General features: G+C 44.4%; 1 protein-coding gene across 1 annotated transcript in view; it reads right to left on the bottom strand.

Annotated features, from left to right (window-relative positions):
* Positions 1-16,943, bottom strand: part of LOC139378655 (stabilin 2) — a 40,569-nt gene that overhangs the window by 3,988 nt on the left and 19,638 nt on the right. The window contains exons 37-61 of the mRNA XM_071121028.1: positions 16,546-16,741; positions 15,991-16,086; positions 15,793-15,844; positions 15,572-15,633; positions 15,250-15,375; positions 14,996-15,069; positions 14,826-14,900; positions 6,620-6,739; positions 6,358-6,402; positions 6,128-6,208; positions 5,782-5,937; positions 3,902-4,033; positions 3,713-3,772; positions 3,330-3,596; positions 3,022-3,168; positions 2,855-2,911; positions 2,637-2,757; positions 2,163-2,312; positions 1,892-1,996; positions 1,627-1,734; positions 1,262-1,455; positions 946-1,087; positions 626-759; positions 328-493; positions 92-198 (exon numbers count right to left, since the gene is read on the bottom strand). Coding sequence (XP_070977129.1) covers positions 92-198; positions 328-493; positions 626-759; positions 946-1,087; positions 1,262-1,455; positions 1,627-1,734; positions 1,892-1,996; positions 2,163-2,312; positions 2,637-2,757; positions 2,855-2,911; positions 3,022-3,168; positions 3,330-3,596; positions 3,713-3,772; positions 3,902-4,033; positions 5,782-5,937; positions 6,128-6,208; positions 6,358-6,402; positions 6,620-6,739; positions 14,826-14,900; positions 14,996-15,069; positions 15,250-15,375; positions 15,572-15,633; positions 15,793-15,844; positions 15,991-16,086; positions 16,546-16,741 — 2,973 coding nt within the window. The remainder of the gene's footprint in view (positions 1-91; positions 199-327; positions 494-625; positions 760-945; positions 1,088-1,261; positions 1,456-1,626; positions 1,735-1,891; positions 1,997-2,162; positions 2,313-2,636; positions 2,758-2,854; positions 2,912-3,021; positions 3,169-3,329; positions 3,597-3,712; positions 3,773-3,901; positions 4,034-5,781; positions 5,938-6,127; positions 6,209-6,357; positions 6,403-6,619; positions 6,740-14,825; positions 14,901-14,995; positions 15,070-15,249; positions 15,376-15,571; positions 15,634-15,792; positions 15,845-15,990; positions 16,087-16,545; positions 16,742-16,943) is intronic.

The following is a 16,943-nucleotide window of genomic DNA, read 5'->3' as shown; positions in this document are numbered from 1 at the left end:
GTAAAAACGACACCGGATCAGTAACAAACCACTGTGAGTGAACATACAGTAAATCGAAACCTGAATAGAATGATACCATTTAGATACTCACAGAGAGGAAGTTGGAGAAGGTGGGCTTCTCAGTGAGAACCTGCAGGAGGTTTCCAGTGCAGGAGTATCCATCTCCTATATAACCTGCTTTACATTCACATTTCACCTCTGGAGGGGGACACACACACCTTATGAAACACCTTAGAAAACACATTTTTCACACATAAAGAGGGCTGTCTCTCTCTCCCTCTTTCCCTCCCCTCTCAATTATTCCCTCCTCTCCTTTTCCCCTCTTACCCTTGACCCTGTAGCAGAAGGTGTCCCAGGTCTCACTGAGGTTGTTGCGTAAGCCGTAGTCTACGATGCCCACGTGACCAAAGCCACACTTGGGGTTGGAGTAGGTGGTGGGGTAGGCCACTCTGGCCTGGTCCAGCCAGCTAGCCGCACACAGGTTGAGCCCAGCCTGGAGATAGAGGGGTAGCATAGTAGGTGTTTGTCAGTCTGTGTGTGTGTGTGTGTGTATATGTATGTATGTATGTGTGGGTAAAGGTGTTAGTGTATCTTTTCTGGTGTGTGTTAATGTGTGTGTGCTCACCTGCTGTGCGTAGGAGAGCTGTGTGTACGTGGCGATGGTTCCCCCCTCTCCTGTGCAGGCCTCCTGGGCCGATGTATAGTTCAGCTTGTACTGTCCCTTGTTGGACCGGAAGTGGAACACACCGACTGTGCTGTCTGGTGGGAGGGGGGGGGCACCAAAGATAGAAGATGTAAACATCACAGCATATCACACACCACATGTGTGCATTTGGGTCTTGGAAAAGAGCTATACTGTATATATATCCTATGTATTCTTATGCAGACTTTCAATGAAACTCCTATACAAGGAGTGTACAGTATGTGTGTGCGTGCATGGCGTACCCTCGTAGTGAAGGTCGGTACACTGGGCGTCAGAGTGGCACTGCCCGTTCTCCTGGAGACAACGGTTCACAAGAAGCTCCTTCACCTCACACGTCACACCATCCCCGATGTAGTTATCCTTACACACACACTTCTTCTTTCCCTGTAGACAGACACACACACACACACACACACACACACACAACACACACACACAAAGATGAATTCATATTTAAAGCAGACAAATAGCTGACATGCTAGGACTATTGGCGGTACGCTAATAAGTTACCATAGCAACCACTGTAGTACCCATGGCACCCCGTGGCTGACCCCTTACCGGCCCAGTCATGGTGCAGGTGGCGTGCTCGTGGCAACCCCCGTTGTCATCGACGGAGCAAGGGTCTACTGGCCGACAGATGAAGCCGTCTCCAGAGTGTCCCTGAGGGCAGGCACAGCTCACCTTCTCCCCCTTCTGACTGCACTTAGCTCCCTGGGCACAGCCACCGTTCCAGAACTTACACAGGTCGGCCACTAGAGGGCGATGGAGAGGAGGAGGAAGGAGCAGCAAAAGGAGAAATTCATGACACAGAAGAGAAGCAGTGATCAACAGTGATGTACATAATTAGTTTAATGTGCTTATACACAGTATGTGTATGTGTGTGTGTGTTGTAGTACTCCAGTGTTGTCTCTGCAGGCCATTACCTATGCAGCTGATGCCGTCTCCCTCGTAGAAAAGTTTACATACACAGGTGTTGTTCTCTTTACATATGCCGTTCTGAGAGCAGGTTGGCGAGCAGACTGGACCCTCCGCTATAGGGAGAGGGGATGAAGGGTGACAGGAACAGTTAACATCAAAGTTTAAATGATAAATATCAGTGTTTTAAATGTAGTAGAAACAGCCATTTCAAGATGATGGCTCTTGGGCTTCCTTTGTGTGGTGGACATTTTATAACTTGTGGTTCTTTACCTAGTTGTGTCTCACAGCGTTGCCCGGTCCAGCCCTGTTCACAGAAACAGGAGCCTGTCCCTTTAAGGCCTTCTTCACATGACCCATGCTCTGTGCAGTTACATGCTGAGGAAAAAATGACATCATATCACAAATCAGGTTCAAGATTCAGTATGGAGAATGATTCAAGAGGATACTAAATTAAGCCACACAAGTTCAAGATGAAATTCTTCACACAAGGTAGCACAATTAAATCTTGAGATGAAGGTATCCACACTAGAGCGCTACACACCTGTGCAGTCCGGTCCATAGTGGCCTTTTTTACACAACTCACAGGCGTCGCCATGGAAACCAGTGTCACATGTGCAGTTACCGTTGCCTAGGTGACCGGCATCACACTTTCCATGGTTCAAACAGGGAGATGTATTCCCGCCAGGACAAACTTGAGGTAAACAGGAACAGGAAGTCAAAGGCATGATGGGAAACAACTCAGATCTGTAGCCTTTCACTTCAAACACCTGCTTTAACAAATGCCAATCACATTTCTGAGACTGCATGAGACTTTTGGAGCTAGTCTTTGAGAATTACATTCATTATGGGGTTTTCACCACAAACTGTCATTGTTGTCCTATTTATTAGGCTGAATTCCAAATAGTACCCTGTTCCCTAGTACGTCTGACAAGTAGTGCACTATAAAGGGAATAACATGCCATTTGTGATGCAGTCTTGGTATGATCAGGGAGAGTCAAATTTTGGGAGTTCTTACCCAGACAGTCACGTCCGTAGAAGCCAGCACAGCACTTGGGTTGCCAGAGAACAAAAGTACATATGGCCTGGCAGCCTTCATTCATATTCACTATCATGTGCAGGTCACATTTCTTCACCTCCTGCAGAATACATATACAGGGGCAGTTTTTAGTAGGGGAGAGATGCACGTGTTGTATTCACATAACGGTTACGACGGGTGGATGGATGAACAGATACCTTGAGTTTGGACCCAGGGGGGCAGCGTGTTGATGATGTGCAGAATGCACAGGGTAGCTACCACACAGGAGAAACACAGACAAAACATTCCAAGACAATAATCATTCTAATCACCTTATTCCACGGTAGCAACAAAAAAATCTACTGCATGATATGGTCACACTCACCGGGAAATCTACAGTTTCCTTTTTGTCACAGCGACCCCCGAGGCTCGGCGGGTTCAGCAGACAGTCGATCCCATAGGCTATCCCACCGTTGAAGAGGAGGTGCCTCTGGATGATTCGGCAGTTCCCGTCGTTGAGGAAGATTTCACCCTGTGCAGAAAAGTACATCTCTCAGAAAATCTCTCAATCTTTCAATCCCATTCATCTCTCAATCCAAATACCACAAGATGGCCTTACTTTTTTTGCCTCGAAATTGATTTGATTCCGCATGTTAGTGTTGTACAAACACAACTCTACTTTGTTTTACTCACTATGTTGTCCAGCCCTCCACAGTTGGCTTTGAGTTCGGATCCCTGGAGCGTCCGTATAGGATCGATGTGGACCAGCTCTGCTGCATACACCTTGGTGTCTCGGAGGATGTGGTATTTGAGGTACTCCAGCAGGTGTCCTCTGTTCTGTGTGTTGTAAAGGAAGTCTTTCTGCTCCTGGGGCAGTGTGGCCATGGCGCGGTCCGACGGCAGGAACAATGTCACGGGCTGGTGGAGGGGGTCGTTCACCATTGCCATCACATCTGTGTCCTGCAGGGAGAAACAGAGAAGAACATCTTCTTTAACACTTTTCAGGGGAGAAGTTTAAGATTGTTATTCTCAGAATCCATAAAGGAAATAGGAACTTCACTGGGACAAATACTAACCAACAGCAGTTTGTAGAAGGTCTTGTAACCATTACCATCAGCCACATCAGTGAGGTTCAACTGTGAAGGGAGAGATGGAGAGGGAAAGAGAGAGGGACAGGGAGATGGTGATGAGTTATCCAATGATGGAGTGGTTGACAGATTTCAACAGGTATATTGATTACAAATAGTCTTTATCTTTGTACATACTGGCCCCTCTATCACATCAGCCTTCTTCAGACTCTCTGGTATCATGAAGGTGTCAATCTCATGGATGATCCCATTGATGCTCGGGTCATCACTGTGCACCACTTTCACCATGTTGTTGATGAGGATGGTACCCTGGAAACAAGGACAGGAGACCTCAGCTCTCTCACCACAACCATGGAATCTCTTCCTCAAATGTAGCAGAGGAACCAGATGCAACATCTGTGCATACTATACTTCTACACTTCTCAAGGTTTACAGTGCATTCAGAAAGTATTCAGACCCCTTGAATTTTCCATATTTTGTTACGTTACAGCCTTATTTAAAACAAAAATAAAATAATAATAATCCTCATCAATCTACACACAATACCCCATAATGTCAAAGTGAAAACAAGTTTTTATTCATTTTTACAAATGTATTAAAAATAAAAAACTGTGCTTTGATCCTTTGCTATGAGAGTAGAAATTGAACTCAGGCGCACCCTGTTTCCATTGATCATCCTTGAGTTGTTCCTACAACTTGATTGGAGTCCACCTGTGGTAAATTATATTGATTGGACATGATTTGGAAAGGCACACACCTGTCTATGTAAGGTCACACAGTTGACAGTGCATATCAGAGCAAATACCATGCCATGAGGTTGAAGGAATTGTCTGTAGAGCTCCGAGACAGGATTGTGTCGAGACACAGATCTGGGGAAAGGTACCAAAAAATGTCTGCAGCATTAAAGGTGCCCAAGAACACTGTGGCCGCCATCATTCTTAAATGGAAGATGTTTGGAACCACTAAGCCTCGTCCTAGAGCTGACTGCCCGACCAAACTGAGCAATCGGGGGAGAAGGGCCTTGGTCAGGGAGGTGACCAAGAACCAGATGGTCACTCTGACATAGCTCCAGAGTTCCTATGTGAAGATGGGAGAACCTTCCAGAAGGACAACCATCTCTGCAGCACTCCACCAGTCAGGCCTTCATGGTAGAGTGGCCAGACGGAAGCCACTCATCAGTAAAAGGCACATGACAGCCCGCTTGGAGTTTGCCAAAAGGCACCTAGAGTCTCAGACCATGAGAAACAAGATTCTCTGGTCCAATGAAGCCAAGATTGAACTCTTTGGCCTGAATTCCAAGCGTCACGTCTGGAGGAAACCTGGCACCATCCCTACGGTGATGCATGGTGGTGGCAGCATCATGTTGTAGGGATGTTTTTCAGCATCAGGGACTGGGAGACTAGTCAGGATCGAGGGAAAGATGTACTGAGCAAGTACAGAGAGATCTTTGATGAAAATCTGCTCCAGAGCGCTCAGGACCTCAGACTGGGGCGAAAGTTCACCTTCCAACAGGACAACGACCCTAAGCACACAGCCAAGACAACGCAGGAGTTGCTTTGGGACAAGTCTCTGAATGTCCTTGAGTGGCCCAGCCGGACTGGAACCCGGTCGAACATCTCTGGAGAGACTTGAAATTAGCTGGGCAGCAACACTCCCCATTCAACCTGACAGAGCTTGACATGATCTGCAGAGAAGAAAGGGAGAAACTCCCCAAATACAGGTGTGCCAAGCTTGTAACATCATACCCAAGAAGCCTCGAGACTGTAATCGCCGCCAAATGTGCTTCAACACAGTACTGAGCAAAGGGTCTGAATACTTATGCAAATGTAATATATGTGTTCATTTTTTTTAATACATTTGAAAACATTTAGAAAAGCCTGTATTTGCTTTGCCATTATGAGATATTGTGTGTAGATTGATGGAGTCTGAATACTTTCCGAATGCACTTTATAAATAATGTCCAATCCATCATGATAATAGATTGAATCTAGGATAATAATCCAGACATTGAAGCAACCAATAGAATCCACTGGGAGTGTTGTAATCTCATTGGTTACCTCAGAGTAGGTGATGGTCAAGACGTCTCCCATGAGAGTGGTCAGGTTTCTGGGCGTGGTCAGGTCGCTGGCCAATAGGGTATGACATGACACGATGTGGTAGCGAAGAATCTTGGCCCTCTTCTCTCTCTTTGAGGGATGCCTCAACTCTTTTGCCTAAGAGCAAGTCATGAGACAAGATAAGATCAGTACACACACAGGTACATAAACACAGGCGCACACACACACACACACACACACACACACACACACACACACACACACACACACACACACACACACACACACACACACACACACACACACACACACACACACACACACACACACACACACACTTTCCTACCGTCTCCCCCTGGCCGAAGGCCTCAGCTGTTGGAGCAAAGACTGTGAATGGACCCCGGCCCTTCAGAGAGATATCTGCCATCTGAAAACAAACAGCGTTCAACCAACAACATCTTTAGTTCATTTGCTATTATTTATATCAACAGTGATTGTGTTGTGCCTTTCTTACTAGGATGTGTAACTTAATACAGAACATACATAAAAGTGTGCTACTGTCAAGGAGAGACTCACCATCAACCCAAGATAGAAATCCCTCAGTTTCCTGGTGAGAAGCTCCTGTAGATGAAAAAGACAAACACTGATCAATGGTCAAATGAAGAGAGTGAGTGAGTGTGTGTGTGTGTGTGTGTGAGAGAGAAATAAATAAATAAATAAATAAATAAAGTGAGAAAAGAGGTGTGAGCTTACATGGGGTATGTACGTGCACTAACAAATGGCAATCAAATGTAACTTTTACTTGATCATGCTACGCGTAGTCTCCTCTCCTGCTCACCTTGCCCACAGTGCCTTTGCAGCTAATGCCGTCGCCCATGTATCCACCCATACAGGTGCAGCTGCGTTCCCCTGGACCAGTCATATTACACCTGGCGTACCTGTGGCAGTCCCTTTGTTTCTGCCAAGAGGACAACCACTCTGTTACACTGTTCACCACACTGTTACACTGTTCACCACACTGTTACACTGCTTACTACTCGGTTAAACTGTTCACCACCCTGTTACACTGTTCACTACACTGTTACACTGTTCACCACATTGTTACACTGTTCACCACACTGTGGTGTGGCAGTACCTGTGGCAGTACCTGTGGCAGTCCCTTTGTTTCTGCCAAGAGGACAACCACTCTGTTACACTGTTCACCACACTGTTACACTGTTCACCACACTGTTACACTGCTTACTACTCGGTTAAACTGTTCACCACCCTGTTACACTGTTCACCACACTGTTACACTGTTCACCACACTGTTACACTGCTTACTACTCGGTTAAACTGTTCACCACCCTGTTACACTGTTCACCACACTGTTACACTGTTCACCACCCTGTTACACTGTTCACCACCCTGTTACACTGTTCACCACACTGTTACACTGCTTACTACTCGGTTAAACTGTTCACCACCCTGTTACACTGTTCACCACACTGTTACACTGTTCACCACCCTGTTACACTGTTCACCACCCTGTTACACTGTTCACCACACTGTTAAACTGTTCACCACCCTGTTGCACTGTTCACCACACTGTTACACTGCTTACTACTCGGTTAGACTGTTCACCACCCTGTTCACCACCCTGTTCACCACTGTTCACCACACTGTTACACTGTTCACCACATTGTTACACTGTTCACCACCCTGTTACACTGTTCACCACACTGTTAAACTGTTCACCACCCTGTTGCACTGTTCACCACACTGTTACACTGCTTACTACTCGGTTAGACTGTTCACCACCCTGTTACACTGCTTACTACTCGGTTAAACTGTTCACCACCCTGTTACACTGTTCACCACACTGTTACACTGTTCACCACCCTGTTACACTGTTCACCACCCTGTTACACTGTTCACCACACTGTTACACTGCTTACTACTCGGTTACACTGTTCACCACCCTGTTACACTGTTCACCACACTGTTAAACTGTTCACCACCCTGTTGCACTGTTCACCACACTGTTACACTGCTTACTACTCGGTTAGACTGTTCACCACCCTGTTGCACTGTTCACCACCCTGTTACACTGCTTACTACTCGGTTAAACTGTTCACCACCCTGTTACACTGTTCACCACCCTGTTACACTGTTCACCACACTGTTACACTGTTCACCACACTGTTACACTGCTTACTACTCGGTTAAACTGTTTACTACACTGTTACACTGTTCACCACACTGTTACAGTGTTCACCACACTGTTACACTGTTTACTACACTGTTATACTGTTCACCACACTGTTACACTGTTCACCACCCTGTTACACTGTTCACCACACGGTTACACTGTTCACCACACTGTTGCACTGCTTACTACACTGTTGCACTGTTCACCACCCTGTTACACTGCTTACTACTCGGTTAAACTGTTTACTACACTGTCACACTGTTCACCACACTGTTACACTGTTCACCACACTGTTATACTGTTCACCACACTGTTACACTGTTCACCACACTGTTACACTGCTTACTAATCGATTAAACTGTTTACTACACTGTTACACTGTTCACCACACTGTTACACTGTTCACCACCCTGTTACACTGTTCACCACACTGTTACACTGTTCACCACACTGTTACACTGCTTACTACTCGGTTAAACTGTTTACTACACTGTTACACTGTTCAACACACTGTTACACTGTTCACCACTCTGTTACACTGTTCACCACATTGTTACACTGTTCACCACCCTGTTACACTGTTCACCACCCTGTTGCACTGTTCACCACACTGTTACACTGCTTACTACTCGGTTAAACTGTTCACCACCCTGTTACACTGTTCACCACACTGTTACACTGCTTACTACTCGGTTAGACTGTTCACCACCCTGTTGCACTGTTCACCACCCTGTTACACTGCTTACTACTCGGTTAAACTGTTCACCACCCTGTTACACTGTTCACCACCCTGTTACACTGTTCACCACACTGTTACACTGTTCACCACACTGTTACACTGCTTACTACTCGGTTAAACTGTTTACTACACTGTTACACTGTTCACCACACTGTTACAGTGTTCACCACACTGTTACACTGTTTACTACACTGTTATACTGTTCACCACACTGTTACACTGTTCACCACCCTGTTACACTGTTCACCACACAGTTACACTGTTCACCACACTGTTGCACTGCTTACTACACTGTTGCACTGTTCACCACCCTGTTACACTGCTTACTACTCGGTTAAACTGTTTACTACACTGTTACACTGTTCACCACACTGTTACACTGTTCACCACACTGTTATACTGTTCACCACACTGTTACACTGTTCACCACACTGTTACACTGCTTACTAATCGGTTAAACTGTTTACTACACTGTTACACTGTTCACCACACTGTTACACTGTTCACCACCCTGTTACACTGTTTACTACACTGTTATACTGTTCACCACACTGTTACACTGTTCACCACACTGTTACACTGCTTACTACTCGGTTAAACTGTTTACTACACTGTTACACTGTTCAACACACTGTTACACTGTTCACCACTCTGTTACACTGTTCACCACATTGTTACACTGTTCACCACATTGTTACACTGTTCACCACACTGTTACACTGTTCAACACACTGTTACACTTTTCACTACACTGTTACACTGTTCACCACACTGTTACACTGTTCACCACACTGTTACACTGTTCACCGCTCTGTTACACTGTTCACCACACTGTTACACTGTTCACCACCCTGTTACACTGTTCACCACCCTGTTACACTGTTCATCACACTGTTAGACTGTTCACCACACTGTTACACTGCTTACTACTCGGTTAAACTGTTCACCACTCTGTTACACTGCTTACTACTCGGTTAAACTGTTTACCACACTGTTACACTGTTCACCACACTGTTACAGTGTTCACCACACTGTTACACTGTTTACTACACTGTTATACTGTTCACCACACTGTTACACTGTTGACCACCCTGTTACACTGTTCACCACACGGTTACACTGTTCACCACACTGTTGCACTGCTTACTACACTGTTGCACTGTTCACCACCCTGTTACACTGCTTACTACTCGGTTAAACTGTTTACTACACTGTTCACCACACTGTTACACTGTTCACCACACTGTTACACTGTTCACCACACTGTTACACTGTTCACCACACTGTTACACTGCTTACTAATCGGTTAAACTGTTTACTACACTGTTACACTGTTCACCACACTGTTACACTGTTCACCACCCTGTTACACTGTTCACCACACTGTTACACTGCTTACTACTCGGTTAAACTGTTTACTACACTGTTACACTGTTCAACACACTGTTACACTGTTCACCACTCTGTTACACTGTTCACCACATTGTGACACTGTTCACCACACTGTTACACTGTTCACCACACTGTTACACTGTTCACCACACTGTTACACTGTTCACTACTCTTTTACACTGTTCAACACACTGTTACACTTTTCACTACACTGTTACACTGTTCACCACACTGTTACACTGTTTACCACACTGTTACACTGTTCACCACACTGTTACACTGTTCACCACACTGTTACACTGTTCACCACACTGTTACACTGTTCACCACATTGTTACACTCTTCACCACACTGTTACACTGTTCACCACATTGTTACACTGTTCACTACTCTGTTACACTGTTCACCACACTGTTACACTGTTCACCACATTGTTACACTGTTCACCACACTGTTACACTGTTCACCACATTGTTACACTGTTCACCACCCTGTTACACTGTTCACCACATTGTTACACTGTTCACCACATTGTTACACTGTTCACCACACTGTTACACTGTTCACCGCTCTGTTGCACTGTTCACCACACTGTTACACTGTTCACCACATTGTTACACTGTTCACCACACTGTTACACTGTTCACCACACTGTTACACTGTTCACTACACTGTTACACTGTTCACCACTCTGTTACACTGTTCACTACACTGTTACACTGTTCACCACATTGTTACACTGTTCACCACACTGTTACACTGTTCACCACATTGTTACACCGTTCACCACTCTGTTACACTGTTCACTACATTTACACTGTTCACTACATTGTTACACTGTTCACTACATTATTACACTGTTCACAACATTTACACTGTTCACTCCATTGTTACACTGTTCACTACATTGTTACACTGTTCACTACATTGTTACACTGTTCACTACATTGTTACACTGTTCACTACATTTACACTGTTCACCACATTGTTACACTGTTCACCACACTGTTACACTGTTCACCACTCTGTTACACTGTTCACTACACTGTTACACTGTTCACCACATTGTTACACTGTTCACCACACTGTTACACTGTTCACCACATTGTTACACCGTTCACCACTCTGTTACACTGTTCACTACATTTACACTGGTCACTACATTGTTACACTGATCACTACATTTACACTTTTCACTACATTGTTACACTGTTCACTTCATTGTTACACTGTTCACTACATTTACACTGTTCACCACATTGTTACACTGTTCACCACTCTGTTACACTGTTCACTACATTGTTACACTGTTCACTACATTTACACTGTTCACCACACTGTTACACTGTTCACCACACTGTTACACTGTTCACCACACTGTTACACTGTTCAACACACTGTTACACTTTTCACTACACTGTTACACTGTTCACCACACTGTTACACTGTTCACCACACTGTTACACTGTTCACCGCTCTGTTACACTGTTCACCACACTGTTACACTGTTCACCACCCTGTTACACTGTTCACCACCCTGTTACACTGTTCATCACACTGTTAGACTGTTCACCACACTGTTACACTGCTTACTACTCGGTTAAACTGTTCACCACTCTGTTACACTGCTTACTACTCGGTTAAACTGTTTACCACACTGTTACACTGTTCACCACACTGTTACAGTGTTCACCACACTGTTACACTGTTTACTACACTGTTATACTGTTCACCACACTGTTACACTGTTGACCACCCTGTTACACTGTTCACCACACGGTTACACTGTTCACCACACTGTTGCACTGCTTACTACACTGTTGCACTGTTCACCACCCTGTTACACTGCTTACTACTCGGTTAAACTGTTTACTAAACTGTTACACTGTTCACCACACTGTTACACTGTTCACCACACTGTTACACTGTTCACCACACTGTTACACTGTTCACCACACTGTTACACTGCTTACTAATCGGTTAAACTGTTTACTACACTGTTACACTGTTCACCACACTGTTACACTGTTCACCACCCTGTTACACTGTTCACCACACTGTTACACTGCTTACTACTCGGTTAAACTGTTTACTACACTGTTACACTGTTCAACACACTGTTACACTGTTCACCACTCTGTTACACTGTTCACCACATTGTGACACTGTTCACCACACTGTTACACTGTTCACCACACTGTTACACTGTTCACCACACTGTTACACTGTTCACTACTCTTTTACACTGTTCAACACACTGTTACACTTTTCACTACACTGTTACACTGTTCACCACACTGTTACACTGTTTACCACACTGTTACACTGTTCACCACACTGTTACACTGTTCACCACACTGTTACACTGTTCACCACACTGTTACACTGTTCACCACACTGTTACACTGTTCACCACATTGTTACACTGTTCACTACTCTGTTACACTGTTCACCACACTGTTACACTGTTCACCACATTGTTACACTGTTCACCACACTGTTACACTGTTCACCACATTGTTACACTGTTCACCACCCTGTTACACTGTTCACCACATTGTTACACTGTTCACCACATTGTTACACTGTTCACCACACTGTTACACTGTTCACCTCTCTGTTGCACTGTTCACCACACTGTTACACTGTTCACCACATTGTTACACTGTTCACCACACTGTTACACTGTTCACCACACTGTTACACTGTTCACTACACTGTTACACTGTTCACCACTCTGTTACACTGTTCACTACACTGTTACACTGTTCACCACATTGTTACACTGTTCACCACACTGTTACACTGTTCACCACATTGTTACACCGTTCACCACTCTGTTACACTGTTCACTACATTTACACTGTTCACTACATTGTTACACTGTTCACTACATTATTACACTGTTCACAACATTTACACTGTTCACTCCATTGTTACACTGTTCACTACATTGTTACACTGTTCACTACATTGTTACACTGTTCACTACATTGTTACACTGTTCACTACATTTACACTGTTCACCACATTGTTACACTGTTCACCACACTGTTACACTGTTCACCACTCTGTTACACTGTTCACTACACTGTTACACTGTTCACCACATTGTTACACTGTTCACCACACTGTTACACTGTTCACCACATTGTTACACCGTTCACCACTCTGTTACACTGTTCACTACATTTACACTGGTCACTACATTGTTACACTGATCACTACATTTACACTTTTCACTACATTGTTACACTGTTCACTACATTGTTACACTGTTCACTACATTTACACTGTTCACCACATTGTTACACTGTTCACCACTCTGTTACACTGTTCACTACATTGTTACACTGTTCACTACATTTACACTGTTCACCACACTGTTACACTGTTCACCACACTGTTACACTGTTCACCACACTGTTACACTGTGCACTACACTGTTACACTGTTCACCACACTGTTACACTGTTCACCACATTGTTACACTGTTCACTACTCTGTTACACTGTTCACCACTCTGTTACAGTGTTCACTACTCTGTTACACTGTTCACCACACTGTTACACTGTTCACCACATTGTTACACTGTTCACCACTCTGTTACACTGTTCACCACACTGTTACACTGTTCACCACACTGTTACAGTCTTCACCACACTGTTACACTGTTCACCACATTGTTACACTGTTCACTACTCTGTTACACTGTTCACCACACTGTTACACTGTTCACCACATTGTTACACTGTTCACCACACTGTTACACTGTTCACCACATTGTTACACTGTTCACCACATTGATACACTGTTCACCACACTGTTACACTGTTCACCACATTGTTACACTGTTCACTACTCTGTTGCACTGTTCACCACTCTGTTACACTGTTCACTACACTGTTACACTGTTCACCACATTGTTACACCGTTCACCACTCTGTTACACTGTTCACTACATTTACACTGTTCACTACATTGTTACACTGTTCACTACATTGTTACACTGTTCACTACATTTACACTGTTCACTACATTGTTACACTGTTCACTACATTGTTACACTGTTCACTACATTGTTACACTGTTCACTACATTTACACTGTTCACCACATTGTTACACTGTTCACCACTCTGTTACACTGTTCACCATACTGTTACACTGTTCACCACACTGTTACACTGTTCACCACATTGTTACACCGTTCACCACTCTGTTACACTGTTCACTACATTTACACTGTTCACTACATTGTTACACTGTTCACTACATTGTTACACTGTTCACTACATTTACACTGTTCACTACATTGTTACACTGTTCACTACATTGTTACACTGTTCACTACATTGTTACACTGTTCACTACATTGTTACACTGTTCACTACATTTACACTGTTCACCACATTGTTACACTGTTCACCACACTATTACACTGTTCACCACTCTGTTTCACTGTTCACCACATTGTTACACTGTTCACCACTCTGTTACACTGTTCACTACATTGTTACACTGTTCACTACATTTACACTGTTCACTACATTGTTACACTGTTCACTACATTTACACTGTTCACCACATTGTTACACTGTTCACCACTCTGTTACACTGTTCACCATACTTTTACACTGTTCACCACTCTGTTACACTGTTCACCACTCTGTTACACTGTTCACTACATTAACACTGTATTGAGAGAGAGATTAGAGATGTACCGTTCGACAGAGGTTGATAACCGTACAAGACTCCTTCCCATCTCCTGTGTAGCCTTGGCTGCACACACACGACGTCTGGATAGAAAACATGAAATAAGTCAGTTCACTGTTTTACAACAGATTGATGGACACCGAACACACACAACGGACCGACCAACCAACCAACTTACTTTGTTAGGTCCGGTGTGAATACAGTCTGCATTCACATGGCAGCCTCCTTTACCGTCCAGGCAGGGGTTAATCTCTGAGGGAAAATAAAACAATGTTTAACATTGTTTGGGTCGAAATTGGCTCAAATCATTTCTTACCGTTACTTTCAGTGGTAGCCCAGCTCAAGATAACAAAACGAACAAACACAGCTGAAACTCAACATTATTTCAGAACCTGACCTGTCAAAGTGTGCAGATTAAAGATGCACACTTACGTACACACACCATCCCATCGCCGTGATATCCCGTGTTGCACACGCACTGCCTGCGTCCAGGGAGAGTCCTCTTACACACAGCGTGAGGACTGCATCCTCCGTTATTGTCTTTGCAGGCATCTTTCGCTGCGCACACACACACACACACACACACACACACACACACACACACACACACACACACACACACACACACACACACACACACACACACACACACACACTTGTTACACCTAGTTTCCTGTGTGGTAGTCATGTATAGTGTAATAGCAGTTCAGGTACCAGTATAATAGTGCATGCTGGAAAGTGACAGGAAGGATACCTTTGCAGTCAGTGCCGTTACCCTGAAACCCGGCCAAACATTCACAGCGACCTACTACACATCTGTGGGAGAGATGCAAAAGAGGAGAAGAGATGGAACCACAGTTTGCAGCTAAGAGATGTAAGAACCGTTTCTCGGGCCTGATGTGCTGAGATGGTTTGATTTCAACATAGTCAAATCATAGAGTGGTGGGAAGCTGAAGTCAGAGTGAGTTCACTCACATTGCACTGGTGTGGCACTTCCTGTCCCCACAGTTCTCTTCTCTGGTGAACTCTGAAACACAGCATACAGGAATGACATGTTACAGTGTTATGAGATGATACCTGTCATACATACTGGAAAGATTATGCAAGGAGCTAAAATTATACTCATTAAAAATAAGAACAATGCCAGCACATATGCTTTCATACAGTACATACTGTCATCACAGGTGACCCCTCTCCAATACGCATCACACTCGCATGTCCCATCTCCATGGATACCGTCGTTGCACCGGCCGTTCTTACACCTACAGTCTGCAGAGAGGGGGGGAGGGAGGGTGAGAGCGAGAGAGAGAAATATGCTGATGAAAGTAGCATATATAGAGATTGTGTTTCTGTATTGCAAAAGCATCCCAATGTTGAATTGCTGGATTCTATAATGTAGTGGCAAGTTGATAGTGGATATATCTTGCGACAGTACCTTGGTCACAGTGGACGATATTTGACTACACTATTAGAAAAAAGGATTCCAAAAGGGTTATTTGGCTGTCTCCATAGGAGAACCCTATTGGGACAGCCAAATAACCCTTTTGGGTTCCATGTGGAACCCTCTGTGGAAAGGGTTTAACATGAAACCCAAAAGGTTTCCACCCAACATATTTCCAACCAAAAAGGGTTCTTCAAAGGGTTCTCTTATGGGGACAGCCGAACAACCCTTTTAGGTTCTAGATAGAATCTTTTTTTCTAAGGGCTTACAATACATTACTACAGTACCTTGGTCACAGTGGATGCCGTATTTGCCCTCCTGGCACGTTTCACAAGCAGTCCCGTTGAAGCTCTTGTTACACTGGCAAACCCCTGTACCGTTGGTCCTGTCCTGGCACATCCCGTTCCCATAGCAAGGCTGGCCTTTGGGCCCTGGACACGGCTCACAGTGCTCCCCGTAGAACCCGCCACAGCACCTCCGCACCTACAGGGGGAGCTAGAGTCAATCACCGGGACACGCACTTCTACTCTCACTTCCAATTGGCGTAAAGGTAGAGTATGAATGCCTGTCAATTCCCTCACTCAGGTAGAGCTTCTCTGGACCCTTGTTGATTCCTCTTCTTGGATTTAAAGCATTGAATATGTGTAATAAATATGCAAACACAAAACAAATGATTTTAACAGTG

This window comes from Oncorhynchus clarkii, chromosome 21, assembly GCF_045791955.1.
Source record: "Oncorhynchus clarkii lewisi isolate Uvic-CL-2024 chromosome 21, UVic_Ocla_1.0, whole genome shotgun sequence".
NCBI classification, from domain to species: Eukaryota; Metazoa; Chordata; class Actinopteri; order Salmoniformes; family Salmonidae; genus Oncorhynchus; species Oncorhynchus clarkii.
This window is presented reverse-complemented; position numbering and strand designations above follow the sequence as displayed.